A 17,005-nucleotide genomic window follows, 5' to 3' on the forward strand; every position below is an offset into this window, starting at 1 on the left:
TTTAATTTTTAGAATGAGTTTACCCAGTCATACTAATAATTAATTAATATACAGAAATAGATGCCCATGAGGAATCAACTCTCAAAATATGTTAACAACCATGTGTCTATGGTATGCTTCCTGTGTTCAGATTCTCCTTTGTCTAAGTTGACATAGAGTCATACTACACGTAAACAGGCATTTCAGTCCCTGCCAACCATAATTACAAACTAAACTATTCTCTCTGCCTGTGCTTGGCCCATATCGCTCCAAACCTTTCCTATTCATGAACGTATCCAAATGTCTTTTAAACATTGTCACTGTACCAGCATCCACCACTTCCTCTGGAAATTCATTCCTCACACAAGCCACTCTTGTATTTTAAAAAAAAAAGCCTCTCATGTCCCTTCAAGGTATTTTTCATGGTTTACAGGCACATTGAAACATGCCTTGCAAATACCAGTCCAAACCGCATACCTTCCTGACTGGGATCTATATTGTCATTTCTTCCTTGTAGTGGGTGAAAATACTCAAGCACCCCATTCAATGACCATTACACTGTGCAGTTCACCACCAGGATATTCAGGGACAGACAACAGATACTTATTCCTGATGAAGGGCTTTTGCCCGAAACGTCGATTTCGCTGCTTGTTGGATGCTGCCTGAACTGCTGTGCTCTTCCAGCACCACTAATCCAGTAACAGATACTGTCAGTTTGCTAGTGACATCCCTTGAAAATGTCATGAAAATAATTGGTCATGAGTAGCATTGAGACAGTTCAGAGACTTAGAAGGTGTTAGACAATTACAAGTTCATTAGTCCTTTTGAATGTGAAGAATAGTTGCTTTGTTTCTGACCAACGTTCCATCTGAATTTTCATTATGCGCTGCTTGTTTTAGTTCAAGGAAATTACCTTTCTGTAGCTGTCCATGGGGTATCTTAGACAAAACAACTTGTTTCTGAATGGTATGCACAATACCTTCGTGATTGCTATGTTCATCTGCTGCTGTGCTATTAAAGAGAGATCTTTAATAGGTCCTCCTCCACTCTGCTACCCCACCATTAAACCTCAGTTTCTGACAACAAGTTGTAATAAATTTTAGAGAAATTGATGGATGTACTATCCTTTCCTAATATAAACAGTTATAACTAATGCATAAACAAAATACTATGGTTGTTGGCAGTATGCAGTAAGTCAGGCAGCACCAGTGCAGAGAGGAGCAGAATTAACATTTTGGATTGGTGCCATTTTGTTGAACCTGGGAAAAATTTGAGATGGGTCTGGCTTTGCAGTTGCAACAGATAGGAAAAGCAGGCTGTAAAGAATATTTGAGGTGGGCAGTGATAGGCTAAGTGGCAGGAAAGATTAATGGAGCAATCATGCAGGGCAATGGGGAAAACGCTAAGATGGCCATGGTATGCAAGTGGGAGAAGTGTATAATTACAACTTGGGAATTTCAATTTTAAATGTGGAAATTTGTACTGGATGGCTAAAAATAAACTTGAAAAATGGGGAACTGAATTGCAATACTCTCCTCTGGTTTATTTACTCCTCTCTTTAATCCTACTTCACTTAATTTCAAATCCATTATGCAACCATTAAGAAGCAACCACTATTATATATTAGGTAAAAACAATTACTACAGATGCTGGAAACCAGAGTCTGGATTAGAGTGGTGCTGGAAAAGCACAGCAGTTCAGACAGCATCCAAGGAGCAGGAAAATCGATGTTTTGGCAAAAGCCCTTCATCAGCTATTATATACTACTGTCTCTGTTGCTTCATCAGCTATTATATATTAGCCTACAAGTGTGTGCACTCCCTGGACAAACCTGTCATTATCAATGGATTTGTCTGCATTTAAAACAAAAGTCTGTGCTCTCTGCTTCCAGAACTGCACGGGTTGCTGTCACTGCCTAGGTAGCAGCAGGGCCTGTGCAAAGATTAGATTAGATTAGATTACTTAGTGTGGAAACAGGCCCTTCGGCCCAACAAGTCCACACCGACCCGCCGAAGCGCAACCCACCCAGACCCATTCCATTACATTTACCCCTTCACCTAACACTACGGGCAATTTAGCATGGCCAATTCACCTGACCAGCACATTTTTGGACTGTGGGAGGAAACCGGAGCACCCAGAATAAACCCATGCAGGCACGGGGAGAATGTGCAGACTCCACACAGTCAGTCACCTGAGGTGAGAATTGAACACTGGTCTCTGGCACTGTGAGGCAGCAGTGCTCACCACTGTGCCACACATAGCTTCCTGCATCAAAGATTGGGTCCATCCATAACACACAACAATCCAAACCTGTTCTAACAGTTGCAAAATGTGTTCTTTTTCAAATATTGTGAGATTTTTCTCTGCCAGCCTGATATGAACCTCCGAATTGTAGTTCACAGAGCCAAGCGGGGCAGCAGGGTGTAGAGCTAGATAGCACAGCGAGCTGAGCCAAGCAGGCAGCAGCCAACCACCATGGCTATTGGAGTGCTGTGTGTGTGTGTGTTGCAGTTGTGTCTTTTGGCAAGGTGGTTGTCAACTTTCTATTCCAGGCACACCCTAATTGGGCCTGTATTGGGCAGCATGGTGGCTCAGTGGTTAGCACTGCTGCCTCACAGCACCAGGGTCCCTGGTTCGATTCCAGCCTTGGGTGACTGTCTGTGTGGAGTTTGCACACAGACACTGGGGGAATGTGGGTTTCCCCTGGGTGCTCCAGTTTCCTCCCAGAGTCTCACAGATGTGTAGGTTAGGTGAATTGACCATGCTAAATTGCCCATATTGTTAGTGTATTAGTCAGAGGGAAATGGGTCTGGGTGGCTTACTCTTTGGAGGGTCAGTGTGAACATGGTGGGCCGAAGGTCCTGTTTCCACACTGTAGGGAATCTAATCCAATCTGATGTCACCAAATTCCTGTACCAATGCAATGGCAGGAGACACTAAAAAATGAATTTAGCTGGTCAACGTGTAATGCCGTCCTCCTGCTGAAGTGCTTCCATTTTGCGACACCTGCTCTACACAAAAGTTGAACCAATTCTGTAAGGGGGAGTGGGGGCTTTCCCACTGAAAGAACCGCTAACCAGTTCACAATCACCCAATTGTTGAAATTAATAAGGTTTGAGTGTTGAAATAGTATGTGTTGTAAAAGCCCAGCTGGTGCATTGTTGTCCTTTCTAGTCTGGGCTGCTACCTGATTTCAGTCAAACAATGATTTAACTGACTCTTAAACTGCCTTCTGAGCTGGCTGAGCATGTTTTGGGCAGCTAGGATGAGCAATAAGTGCCAACCTTGCCAGTAATGCGGACAGCCTATGAATGGATAAAAAAGGTTTAAAATTATCTGCTTCATTAAAAAAAAGCCCTCTACTTTCCAAAAGCTGTTGCTATTTAGCTATAAGTAATATTAAATTAAAAGTGTATATGAGGCTAAAATGTATGATATGAAAATAGATGTTGAATTGGATCTGGAGGAGGCCTTGGGTCAAATATCAAACATCATTTTCTGAAGGTGGATCTAAATCTTAGTTCTCTGGATGATATCAGAATTGTTCCTGGAATCAGTGACTTGAATGATGTGGAGCAATGGCATTGTTAATGTTAAAGTAGAATACCTTAACGGGATCTTTAATAAGGTGCTGCAACACTCCCCTAGTTCATTCATAATTACTGGCCCTCGTTTTGGCAGAAAGTTCGCTAACCAAGGAATGCAAATTTAATCAAAATGACCAAAGAATTGGAGGTTCCAGACAATATATGGTCCAAAAGATCCTCATCAGAACAAGTAAAGGATGACTATGGATCTTTTTATTTGTGAAGGGCAAAGAAGGCCGAGGCCAGAAGATAGTCCCAATCGCTCGCCACAATATGATTACCAACCCATTAATAATATGTGGACAGTGATGGCACTGCATGCTCCCTTGTTGAAGAAAGTCAGTTACAAGCATTTACCAGAGTATACTGCGATCCTGGAGAGATGACGTCCTTAAATCAAGGCACAGCTGACGACAATGAGAAGGGTGATGAAATGGAAGAGTTGTTACAGCAAGGAAAGGTGTAATTCTGCCCATATATCAGTGCTAGCTCTTGTAAAGTGTTAGCCCCCCCCCGTTCTTTCTTTGATAGAGATTACTTTAAGGCAACTAGTTAGAATCTGGAATGTTTTGAATGAATAGCTGACAGAAACAGAGACAGTAGTAGCTTTCGCAAAAGGAATGTGCCTGATCAGCAAAACAATTGCAAGGCAACGAGGAGAGAGCATCAGCCTTGAGCTGATTGAATAGCCCTTTCGAATGGCCAGTATAGGCACAATGGGTTAAAATCCATTCTGTGATGTGTTATTGTGTGTGGACCCCAGTTGCAGGTGGGGCAATCAAATTGTTGGTAGTTTCCTGAAGAACACTGGACCTCATGATGCTGTAACCATATATAGTGGTTTTTAAAATAGGTTTTTGGTGGCGACTTCAGAGTAAAACCTTAGAGTATGCACCAATATGTATTGAAGTATTCCATCATTTATTTGGACAATTAAGTCAACTGCCCATTGCAATCAATTAAAGGTGGGCATTGTCCATAATCAGTCTGACTATAAATGCTGCAATATGAGTTAATCCTTTTAAAGTAAACTGCCCTATAAGGTGTATTTACTACAGATTAAGGTCAAGGACCAATGTGGGTAGTGATATTGTTGGTCTGCCAGCATACTTGTCGTCTTATCAAGCAAGTATGTAACTTCTTGTCCTAATTTTTTCTGGCATAAAATAAGAAAATAAATCCCTTATATGGATGAAATGATTTAGTGGCCTCCATGGTCAATGTTGTAATTAACAGCTGATCCTGAAATAGGACATACAATCAAATGTAAAGGTGGTCTTTGCAACATTTGCAGAGCGGATTAGCAATAGTTTAAAAAGTGGCTACCAGCAGACATCAGCTGGAATGAGGTGATAGACTTCGAAAACTGAAATTAGCGATTAGGAGATATTGGTGTGGTGGGAGTATCAGTTAATCAGTCAGCGAGGTAACCAATCTAATTCTGTGCAGACATGGGTTCAAATCCCACCATGATGGTTGGTGAAATTTATATTCAATCTGGAATATCGAGCTAGTGACCATGGTAACTATCACCAATTCTTATAAAACTCCAACTAGCTTATTAATGTTATTTAGGGAAAAGAGCAGAACGTTATTTAAATTAAGAAAGACAGCAGAAAGATGCAGCACCAGGGGATTTTTGGATCCTCTTACCTGAGTCACAATAAGATAACATGCAAGTTCAGTGTGCATCAGGAAGGCAAATGGACGGTTTGCCTTTATTTCATTGGGAATAGAGTGTAAAAATAGGGAGGTCTTACTAAAACGATACACAGCGTTAGTTTAACCACGCTTAGAGTACTGTGAACATATTTCATCCTGTTAGCAAAGCAGCAATAATTTGGCATTGGAGCCATTCCAGAGAAGGTTCATGAAGTTAGATCCAGATCTGGAGGGGTCTGCTAATGATATGAGATGGTGTCAGTTGGGCCTGTACTCGTAGGAGTTTAGAAGAACCTTGCTGAAATTTATAATTAAGGTGATCGATAGGGTACATGTTGCCCATTGTGGAAGAATTGAGGACCAGAGGGCATAGTATCAAAGTAAGAAATCACCCATTTAAGACTGAGACAAGGAAGAATCGCTTTGAAAGTAGTGAATCTGTGGAATTCTTTAATGCCTAGGCCTGTTGAGAAAGGGCCGTTAAGTATATTCAAAGTTAGGATAGATTTTTAATCAGTACGGGAATAAACGGTTCTGGAGAAAGGGCAGAAAAATGGAGTTGAGGGTTATCAGATCGACCAGGATGTCGTTAAATGGTAGAGCAGATTCAGTGGGCTAAATGACCAGCTTCTGCATCCCATGGTCTTAAAGTTGAAAATCTGCCATTCTTTCCTGGTATGACCGACTCCAGACACATTGCAATGTGGTTCACTCTTAACTGTCCTCTGAAATAGCCTAGCAAGGCACTCCGTGCATGAGCTGTTTGGAATGAGCAACAATGCCGGTCTTGCCAGCACACCCACATGAATAATAAATGAAAAACAGTTACTCTTGGGATGCAAGTAAGCTCAGTGATGAGGAATTTATGTACACAGCTTGATGGAACATTACCTGGGTTGATGTGGTGATATTATATTAAAATCAACTGGAGCTAGGTTTATTAAAGAAGTATAAACGAAAAGATAACTGAGGCCACGTAAATCGATGATAGCTTCTTGAGTGGATTAGAATCAGCATTGGTTTCTCTTGTTTTTTACATTTATTTAGCCTGTTAACCAGTTCTGCTTTGTTGTGATGCCATACCTGACCTGCATCCTAACTCTATATCCCTTAACAGCGCTGGCTCATTAGACTATCTCAGATTTAAACTTATTAGTTGACTTTGCTGTCATTCTTTTTAATCTTATTTTTATTTCTGCCAGAGCCCTTCCCCCTCAATTATGTTGATTTAAAGTTCTTTCTGGAGCCCTATTTAGCCTTTCAGCTTTGAACTGTGTCCCTGCCTGGCTTAGGCGATGCCCATCCAGAACCATAGCATGCTCCTACCAATACAATTATCAAAATCATATCACATGCAACCACTTTCTTAATCAAATATCTTTGCCACATGTCAGCTTTCTGAATCTATTTCGCCCTATGTAAATTTGCTTGTACTCAAATGTATTGAGCTTGCACAGAATCTGTCAGTTGTTATGACATAAAAGGAGGCCACTCAGTCCATTGTGCCTGTACCAGTTTGTTAAATGAGCATCATGACATGATGTCGATTTCCTGCTTCCACATCCTGCCCCGATAATGTTGTACATCACTCGATCCAAATAATCATCTGAATGCCTTAAATGAATCTGCCTGCACCACACTTCCAGGCAGGGCATTCCATACCTTAACTAATGAGTGAAAATGTTTATTTTCTCACAATGTTCTTGCTTCATTTGTAAATCATTTCAAATCTGTGCCCTTTCATTCCTGTTTCTTTTACAACAGGGAACAGCTCTATCTAGCCACCCCATGATTTTGAAAACCTCTATCAAATCTCCTCTCAGCCATGTTCTCTTCAAGGAGACTAGTCCCAACATCTTCAATCTTTCTTCCTAATTGAAGTTTCTCATTCTTGGAACCAATCTTGTATATCACTTCTGCACTTTATCCAACACATTCACGTTTTTCCTATAACTCAGCAGCCGCAACTGTACATAATGCTCCAGCTGCGATCTAACAAGTTCAGCGTCACCCCCTTGCCCTTTAATGCTTTACCCCTATTAATAAAGCCAAGAACTTTATTATTAATATTAACTGCTCTCCCCACTTGTCCTGTCACTTTCAATGATCTGTGCACATGTGCACTCTGCCCTGCCCTCTTTAGAATCGTACCTTCTATTTTACATTGTTTTTCAATGTTCATCCGACCAAAGTGCATCACCTCACACTGAACCTCATTTCTCACCTATATGCAGAGTCCACCAACTTGTTAATGTACTTTTGAAGTTCCGCACTGTCGTCCTCACAGTTTATGGTTCTTACAAATTTTGTTTCATCTGCACAGTTTAAAATTGTTCCCTGTGCATCAAGATCCAAATCCTTAACATATTATAAGAAAAAGCAAGGATCCCAATACGAACTCATGTAGAATTCCATTACAAACTTTTCTCCAGTCCGGAAAATATCCATGGCTATTTCTCTCTGTTTCCTATCACTCAACCAATTTTTGTATCTGTGTTGCTCCTATACCTCTTATTACATGACCTATAACATGCTTCACAATTCAATTATATGACACTATCATGTGTGCATGTATACCACATTAACAGCATTACTATCATTCAATCTCTCTGTTACCACTTCACAAAATATCAGCAAATTAATTCAACATGATTTCTCATTTAGAAATCAATGATGACTCTTATTAATCAACTCAGCTTTTTCCATTTGACTACTAATTTTATCCTGGGCATACTGAGACATTGTGGCCAGTGGTCTAGCAGTTTCTACATTGACTTCATTCAAAATCCTCAGATGCATCTCATCCAGTTCCAGTACGTTGTCAACATTACACAAACCATATATTCCAGAACATTTTCCTTATTATTTTTGACCCTCCTGTTGACAGCATTTCTCCCTCTTTGGCACAGCCTAGTCAGCATCATCTTTTGTAAAGACAACTGCAAAGTATTCATTTAAAATCCTTGGTGCAACCCATGCCTCCAAATGTAAATCTCCTTTTAGCTTTGAATCAGCCCTGCACCTCCTTTAACCACCTCTTCTTATTTATATGTCTGGAGATGATATTGGGATTCTCCTTTGTATTACCTGCTAGTCTTTTCTCATAATTCCCCTTTATTTATCTTATACACTTTTTCATCTCCTGTCTAAACCTTGAGTATTTAATTTGGTTCTCAATTGTACTTTCTTGTCAAGAACACTTCTTTTTTCCTTTCTGACATTAATTTCTTGCTTCGTTGTCATCAAGGAACTCTGGATTTATTTGTCCTAGCTTTCCCATTTGAGGGAATATGCCTAAGCCATCACCTCTTTGAAAGCTTGGTAACTGTTAATCCTGCCAACCTTAGTATGTAGACAGGCAGAAGAGGGGAGAGGCCATTTTGGATTTGGTGCTTGGCAATGAGCCAGGGCTGGTGTCAGATCTCGCGGTGGGAGAACACTTTGGTGACAGTGACCATAACTGCCTCACATTTTCCATAGCCATGGAGAGAGAAAGGAGCAGTTATCATGGGATGATATTTAATTGGGGAAAAGGAAATTATGACGCTATCAGACAGGAGTTGGGAAAGTACAGACTGTGAGCAATTGTTCCATGGAAAGGGGATAACAGACATGTGGAGACTGTTTAAGGAGCAGTTGCAAGTGATGCATAAATTTGTTCCTTTGAGACAGGCAAGAAGGGGTAAGATTAATGAGCCTTGGGATGACGAGAACAGAGGAGCTTCTCGTCAAAAGGAAGAAGGCAGCTTATGTAAGGTGGAGGAAGCAAGGATCTAGCACAGCTTTAGAGGATTACATGCTTGCTAGAAAGGATCTCCGACATGGACTGAGGAGAGCCTGGAGAGGGCATGAAAAAGGCTTGATGGGGAGGATTGGGGAGAACCCAAAGGCATTTTACTCATACATGAGGGATAAGAGAATGATCATGGCGAAGGTAGGGCTGGTCAGGGATAGCGTAGGGAACTTGTATGTGGAGTCTGAGCAGATAGGGGAAGCCCTAAATGAGTTTTTCACTTTGGTTTTCACCTAAGGAAAGGGATCTTGTTGTGAATGAGAACTTTGAGGAGCTGGGATACAATAATACAATAGATCAAGTTTGATGAAGTTGATGTGCTGGAAACTTTGGCAAACATAAGGTTGATAAGTCCCTAGACCCAGACCACATTTATCCTAGGCTGCTCCGGGAAGCGAGAAAGGAGGTTGCTAAGCCACTGGCGAAGATCTTTGCTTCCTCACTCTCCATGGGAATTGTTCCAGAGGATTGGAGGGAGGTGAATGTTGTTCCTCTTTTCAAGAAGGGGAATAGGGAAATGCCTGGCAATTACAGACCAGTCAGTCTCACGTCTGTGGTCAGCAAGGTATTGGAAAGGATTCTGAGGGAAAGGGTTTGAGTATTTGGAAAAGTATAGCATGATTAAAGGCAGTCAGCATGGCTTTGTGAGGGGCAGGTCATGTCTCACAAATCTTATTGAGTTCTTTGAGGACTTGACGAGACAGCTCGGTGAAGGTCGGGCAGTGGATGTGTTGTATATGGACTTCAGCAAGACATTTGATAAGGTTCCCCATGGTAGGCTCATTCATAAAGTCAGGAGGTATGGGATACAGGGAGATTTGGCTGACAGAGGGCAGAGAGTGGTTGTATTCTTCGTGGAGGTCAGTGATGAGTGGTGTCCCGCAGGGGTCTGTTCTTGGGCCTCTGCTCTTTGCAGTTTTTATAAATGACTTGGATGAGGAGGGTGAGGTGTGCGTTAGTAAATTTGCCGATGACACAAAGGTTGGAGGTGCTGTTGATAGTATCGAGGATTATTGCAGGCTGCAGCGCAACAATGACAGTATGCAGAACTGGGCTGAGAAATGACCGATGAAGTTCAACCCAGATAGATGCATTTTGGAAGGTCAAACTTGAATGCTGAATATAAGATTAAAGACAGGATTCTTGGCAGTGTGGAGGAACAGTTGGATCTTGGTGCATAGCTCCCTCAAAGTTGCCACCCAAGTGGACAGGGTTGTTAAGAAAGCATATGGTGTTTTGTCTTTCATTAACAGGGGGATTGAGTTTAAGAGCCACAAGGTTTTGCGACAGCTCTGTAAGTCCCTGGTGAGAACACACTTGGAAAACTGTGTCCAGTTCTGGTCACCCTATTATAGCAAAGATACGGAGGCTTTGAAGAGGGTGCAAAGAAGGTTTACCAAGATGCTACCTGGACTGGAGGGCTTGTCTTACGAAGAGAGGTAAGACTGGAGAGGAGGAAGAAGAGAGGTCACCTGATCGAGGTATACAAGGTAATGAAAGGCATAGATAGAGTCAATAGCCAGAGACTTTTCCCCAGGGCAGGATAGACTGGCATGAGGGATCATAGTTTTAAGGTGTTAGGAGGAAGGTGCAGAGGAGACTTCAGAGGTAGGTCCTTTACGCAGAGAGTTGTGAATGTGTGGAATGTGTTGCCAGTCGTGGTGATGGAAGCAGTCATATCAGGGACATTTAAGCAACTGCTGGGCATGCACATGGACAGCAGTGAATTGAAGGGTGCGTAGGTTAGGTTATTTTATTTTAGATTAGGAATAATCCTTGGCACAGCATCATGGGCTGAAGGACCTGTTCTGTGCTGTCTTTTCTATGTTCACTTAATCCTGGCCAACTCTGTTTTTGCACCATTGAAGACAGCTCTTTGCCAGTTGACTTTTCTCCCACTGTTAAAAATCACACAACCTTAGGTTATAGTCCAACAGGTTTATTTGAAACCACACGCTTTCAGAGCCCCATTCCGTCCCCAGGCAGCTAGCCAGTGTTTCTCACACTGGATTGTTGTATTTCATTCTCCCTCACCATTTTGAACTGTACGATGCCGTACTCACTATCTCCTAAATGTTCTCCCACTGACACTTGATCCACTTAGTCCACCTCATTTTGAAGGATCATGTCCAACAATGCAGCTTTTCTTATTGGATTAGGCACACATCACTGTCAGAAGCTCTCCTGAACACAGTTTAGGAACACTTGCTCCTCACTGGCTATTATACTACCAGTATCCCAGTCTATATTTGATTAAGTGAATTCCCCCATTATAACTTGAAATACTCATTCTTGATGGTTTTATTGCTATAAGAACACAGTGATTTTGCTAGAATGTTTTCTAGTATAAAATACAAGCACAACAAATTGAGGAGGAACTGGGGCTTTTTGTAACACTGCAAATTCTGGAAGTAATATAACAGAAATATGGTTTTACATGCATGGGGCAAGGTGGACAGGAGCTGGTGCGTGTAATTCTCTGCAGTGGAGGTGTTCAGAATTTGGGACTGGAGGTGAAGAGAGAATGAAATAAAATTTGTAACAAGGTTGTGAAATTGAGAGTATTCGATGAGGAACCGACTGTATCAACATCAAAAGTTAGCTTGGTATTTAAGTGGATGAAGAAAGGGAAAAGAAATATGTGAAGAGGGTGGGTAAATGTCATTTGCTCGAAGGCAAGCAGCATCTTGAATTTGCTTGAACCAAGTGTGTATTGTTGTAGTTGTTGTGTATTAGTCAACATAAAACTTCTGGCTCTTTGATTTTTCTACCTCCTTGTCTACAACTGGTTTTGGAATCAAAAAGTTGCCAATAATTTCTTTTGTTCTCATTGTTTGACACTTCAAAGTGAAACAACCTGTTATTTAAGACAAACTTCTGTGAAAGTTGTAGCTGTCGAGCATATTTCAAAATGAATTGAATTTGTTTTCAGAAGATGCCTGGTTGTTGTGTAGAATTATTTCCAAGTTGAGGACTTTAGTTGGCAGTACTTGACACAGGAATAACCGTAGCAAGTTTGAATGCTGGGTGGGGGTTACCATTGTTCTTGACTTTGGAGGACTTGTTTTGTCAGAGCTATTTACGTCACTTGCAGTGAAAAATTAAGAAATAATATTACTCCACTTGTTCTGACATTCATAAAGAATCTAAAGGCTGTGTATTTATGGTTGGTCTTTGTTTCTTAGAAATCGCAGCCAAATGGGCGAGCGGGAACTGAACCATTAGACGAGGAAATTCTTCACCCGTTTGAAAAGCTAATTGTCAAACAACAACTGGACACTGAGAAGAAAACCGAAAAGGTTTGTTAAAGTGTGTGTGTCAGATGTTTTAATTTTTGGATATGATGTTTGTGTAAGCACATGTGCTAAACCAGCTATTTCAAATAAGTAATTGTGAGTGATGTTCTACTATACCAACTTGTATTCAATGCCTTTTAGTAAAATTAATTATAGAACATTTCAAAGATGTATTCAAAAAGTAGTTACTGGAACAAGGTGGGTGGGATTCATTTTGCAGCTTTACGTGTTTGGAAACAACTGAATGGGTGAGCGTGGATGAATCCTTGTATCCAATAATAAAAACACATATTGCAGTGGTTCAAAGGGATGGCCTATCGTAATCTTGGGCAGCAAGTTTTGACGATAATGTACAGGTCTTGACCATTTCTCAAAGATAAGTTCAAAGCACAATATGGTTGAAGTTAGAATTTTACATTCAACTTGATGTCAGTTGACCACCTCCATTTTGAAATACTTTGGTTATGCCTTACAGCATAATGTGATAGTGTAATGTGGTTGATGGTTCTAGAACATAAGAAATAGGAACAGGAGTAAACCATAATTATGTTTTAGGTGAAAGGACAATTTGGGCAAGAATTGCAAGAGAAAGGTGAGGAAGAATTTTTTAATCCAGCAAGTGGTAATGAACTGGAAGTGCTATGTATTCAGGATTGGGGTGGCTATGATTTTTCAAAAGTAAATCCAGTGGGCACATGGGTGCAATAAACTTAAAAAGCTGCATGTGTAGAACAGAGAAATGGAATGTAGGAGCAAATTACTGCAGATGCTGGAATCTGAACTGAAAACAAAAAAATGCTGGAGATCATAGCGGGTCAGGGAGAAAGTGAGGACTGCAGATGCTGGAGATCAGAGCTGAAAAATGTGTTGCTGGAAAAGCACAGCAGGTCAGGCAGTATCCAAGGAGCAGGAGAATTAACGTTTCAGGATTTCCTGAAGAAGGGCTTATGCTCAATGTCAATTCTCCTGCTCCTTGGATGCTGCCTGACCTGCTGCGCTTTTCCAGCAACACATTTATCAGATCATAGCAGGTCAGGCAGCATCCATGGAGAGAGAGCAAGCTAACATTTAGTGTCTAGATCGCTCGTCAACAGAGAAATTGAATGATTTCTTCCATAGAGACCTGACAGTCAGTGAGCTGAATAACCTTGCTCTCTGCTGTAAATGCTTTCAAACTCTAAATGCATAGTTAAAATCACTTACTCAAGTTTAAAATCTGGTGCTAATGTACAGTTAAATACCTGAGATAGTATGAACAATAAATATGATAGTTTACTTAGCGTTTATCAATTTATGGCAAGGAATAATATTTAGTTGAACTCTAAACACTTGCAGTAGAGATTGTATTTGTTACTTGTAAATGTGGGAAGCTCATTTTTGTGGTAGATTCTTCAGATATTGGAGGTAGAACCCCAGGTTTTACTTGGAAGCAGGAAACAACGTTATAAATATCAGCATCCCGGCCAATTTTATTTTTAAGGCAGTGGGGGACTTTCAGTTTTACACAATCCTGCAGAGTTTCTCCAGTCACATTGCAACAGCTAAAAGTCTTTCCAAAGCAGTTTGGCCACACAAACCGCCACAGCTCAAGCAAGTATGACTTGTCACTTTTTTTTTCCTGATTTGTTCTTTTCTCCCTCAAACAACTTCCTCACATATTAGACTCCAGTTGTGTTAAATCCACCGCTTCACCTCCCTCGGAAGGGGCAGGCTGACCTCGGGCACTCTGGATGGCAGCCAAATTTCGTTGCTTCCTCCTGCAACCTTGCTGATATAGAGGCCAACCTCATTTGGGAAGTTTTAATTGCCAATGGGCAAGAATCCAATGTGTAGAACTTCCTTGTACTCAAATGAACATATGAGCCTTTTAGTAGCAAAACTAAGGCTGCAGTCCTTTTTCAAAAAAAAATCTATCCAAAATAATGTGTAAACGTGATTCTTTCATGGGCATTTTGTCCCCATACCTAAATGTCTTTGAACTAAATGGCTTGTTAGGCCTTTTCAGAGTGGTTTAAAGTAACCACATTCCTGTGGGTGTGGAATCATAGTTAAATTAATCAGCCATGACACACCTCCAGGGCTGGTGGGACTTGAACCTGTACCTCCTGGGCCAGAGGTACGGATACAAAAGCTGTACGCGAAGAGTCCTATGGTCTGGAGTCACATGTCATCCTGACGAGGTGAGGACAGCAGATTTCCTTCGGTGAAGGATATTAATGAATCAAATGTGTTCTTATGGCAATCTATATTAGCTCAATGGTCACCATTAATATAATAATTGAGTTTAAATTCACCGGTTGTCTTAGTGGGATCTGAACCTATGACCCCAGAGCATTAGCTGAAGTCCCTGGTTTACTTTGCAGTACTTTACCATTAGTACATTTCAATTATGTCCTTGTTGTCCTTTCAAAATGTCATACATGTGTATTTTTCCATTCAACAGTCTCAGTGCAGACTATAGTTCTCCAGACTTTTCAGCTCCTGGACAGAGTACACTAAGTTACACCTGATGCTCCCTGCAATGTTGCCTGTCCACCCATTCCTTAGTGATGCACCATCACTCAACTGTTGATGACTCTCCGAGATCTGTGAAGGCAGATAAGAGCAAAAAGCAAATGAACTGAAAGGGGAAAGTTAAAAGAAAAATATTCAAGATTAGTTTAGTGCAAGAATGCCAAAGCTATGTGGTTGAAGCAGATGCGTTGATGTCTTTCATGGAGAGCCACTGGTTATACAAGCCTTTCTAAGGGGAGGCTTTAAGTTTACATTGAGTTGAAGGGTTCCAGGGCAGGTTCGGGGAAGGCATGTGCAGAATGAGAATGTTTATTATGGACTTGGGATGGAAATAGAAGGGCAAAGCAAGTGAGGAAAAAGGCAGGTAACTTTGCAATTAATTCTTAATTAGGTCTGATTGATGTTGTATCAAAATGTCACAAAATTACAACCTAGTTTTATGCCAAGGAGGATGGAAACAATATATACAGCTGATTCGTGCTCAGAACTGAGGCTCTGAAGCCAACTGCTACCTTGCGCAGCGATTGAAGAGTTGATCGCAGACATTCAACAAACTAAATTAACCAGTGGCTGAAAAGCCTGGGAAAAGCAAGGCTTTGCAGTGAGTTAATAGATCAAAGAGATTAGTTCCAATTTCATAGCCTCTGGACTCTCAAAGTAGTTCACACCCAGCAACAATTTTGAAGTGTAAATCCTGTTGTTATGTTGGTTAGATACAGGACAGCATTTCTATCAAACAGCCCCACAAACAGCAAATCAGATGAATGGCCAGTTTTTCTGGTTTTGGCAATGGTAATTAAGGGAGGAACGTAATCTCTGAATAAGTTGTGGGATAAATAGTGTTGCAATTTACACTGGAACCTTGATTATCCGAATACCGATTATCCAAAAATCAGATTATCCGAAGGAGATATCAAGGTCCCGATGGAAACCTTACGGGAAAGACGTGTTGCCAGCAGTGATCACGTCGTTTGTTTACAGTGATTAAACAGGCACTGTCTCCAAATGACTGTCCGCCCTCTCTCTCTCCCCACACTTTCCCTGGAGTTATACACAGGGATGTACCCTAACACCCCCCTTTAGATAATCCCTACAATATTGTCCTGTACAGGGTGAAGGTGGAACCTGTCAAAAGTTGCAGTAAAAAGTTGTGTGTGTGTGTGCTATTGGGAGACTTACCCCACTAAGGCAGCAGTAGCTGTCTTGTTGTTGGTGTCCAGTCCAGCTGCCCCGGAGAGGGGGCAGGTGTGTACAGGGTTGGGGGTAGGGCAGGGGCAGGGATGGACGGGGTTGGGGGTAGGGGGACTAGCGTTGGTCGGGGGCGGGAGGGACTAGCGTTGGACGGGGGTGGGGGTGACTGGCATTGGGCGGGGTTGGGGCGAGGGGCCACGTTGCTCGGGGGTGGGGGGACCGGCATTGGACAGGGTTGGGGACAGGGGGACTGCGTTGGTCGGGTTCGGGGGGACTGGCGTTGGATGGGGTCGGGGGCGGGAAGAACTGGCGTTGGATGGGGGCGGGACCGGTGTTGGTCAAGGTCGGGGGGGACCGGCGTTGGACGGGGTGGGGGGCAGGGTCTCGCGTGTTGTGTCCTGCTGCAGCCTCCTGAACGGGGAGCAGATTTAAAAAACTCTGAGCCCCAGAGAAAAGGCATTTAATCGATTAATCGAATAATCGGTTGTCTGAACGAAATAGTACCCGCCCATCACGTTCAGATAATCGATGTTCCCCTGTATTGGCTCTCTGAAGTCCCTTAACGAGGTGGTAGTGGGTCTCGAGGCACTGACAACTGTATGAAGGTGTTCCAATGATGCTTTGAATTTTTATTCACTTCCAAGATGTGCGCAAGTCTAACAAAAGCAGTATGAATTATCTTTGAGAAACTGGTGCTGAGCTAACTTTTTGTTTAAGCCATTTCAGAGGACAGTTAAGAATCAACTGGGTGATAGCATTCTTGTCTCTGGGTTAGAAGGTTGTATGTTGAAGTCCCAGTTCATACTTTTGCGCACACATTTGGCTGACATGTCTACTACATTTTTGGAGATGCTGTCTTTGGGATAACGTGTCAATCTGAAGACCACTCTGCAGTCTCAGGTGAACACAAAATCCAACAGCACAATTTCAACGAAGAGCAGGGGAATTGTCTGTGTTGTTCAGGCCAGTATTTGTCCTTTATT

The 17,005-nt window shown here is 41.8% G+C and overlaps 1 protein-coding gene across 2 annotated transcripts in view; it reads left to right on the forward strand.

Moving 5' to 3' along the window:
- LOC140476871 (protein LYRIC-like) overlaps positions 1-17,005 on the forward strand; it is a 96,767-nt gene that overhangs the window by 13,044 nt on the left and 66,718 nt on the right. For both annotated transcript variants that reach the window (XM_072569742.1, XM_072569741.1), the window contains exon 2: positions 12,207-12,320. In XM_072569742.1, coding sequence (XP_072425843.1) covers positions 12,207-12,320 — 114 coding nt within the window. The remainder of the gene's footprint in view (positions 1-12,206; positions 12,321-17,005) is intronic.

Source organism: Chiloscyllium punctatum, chromosome 5 (genome assembly GCF_047496795.1).
Source record: "Chiloscyllium punctatum isolate Juve2018m chromosome 5, sChiPun1.3, whole genome shotgun sequence".
NCBI classification, from domain to species: Eukaryota; Metazoa; Chordata; class Chondrichthyes; order Orectolobiformes; family Hemiscylliidae; genus Chiloscyllium; species Chiloscyllium punctatum.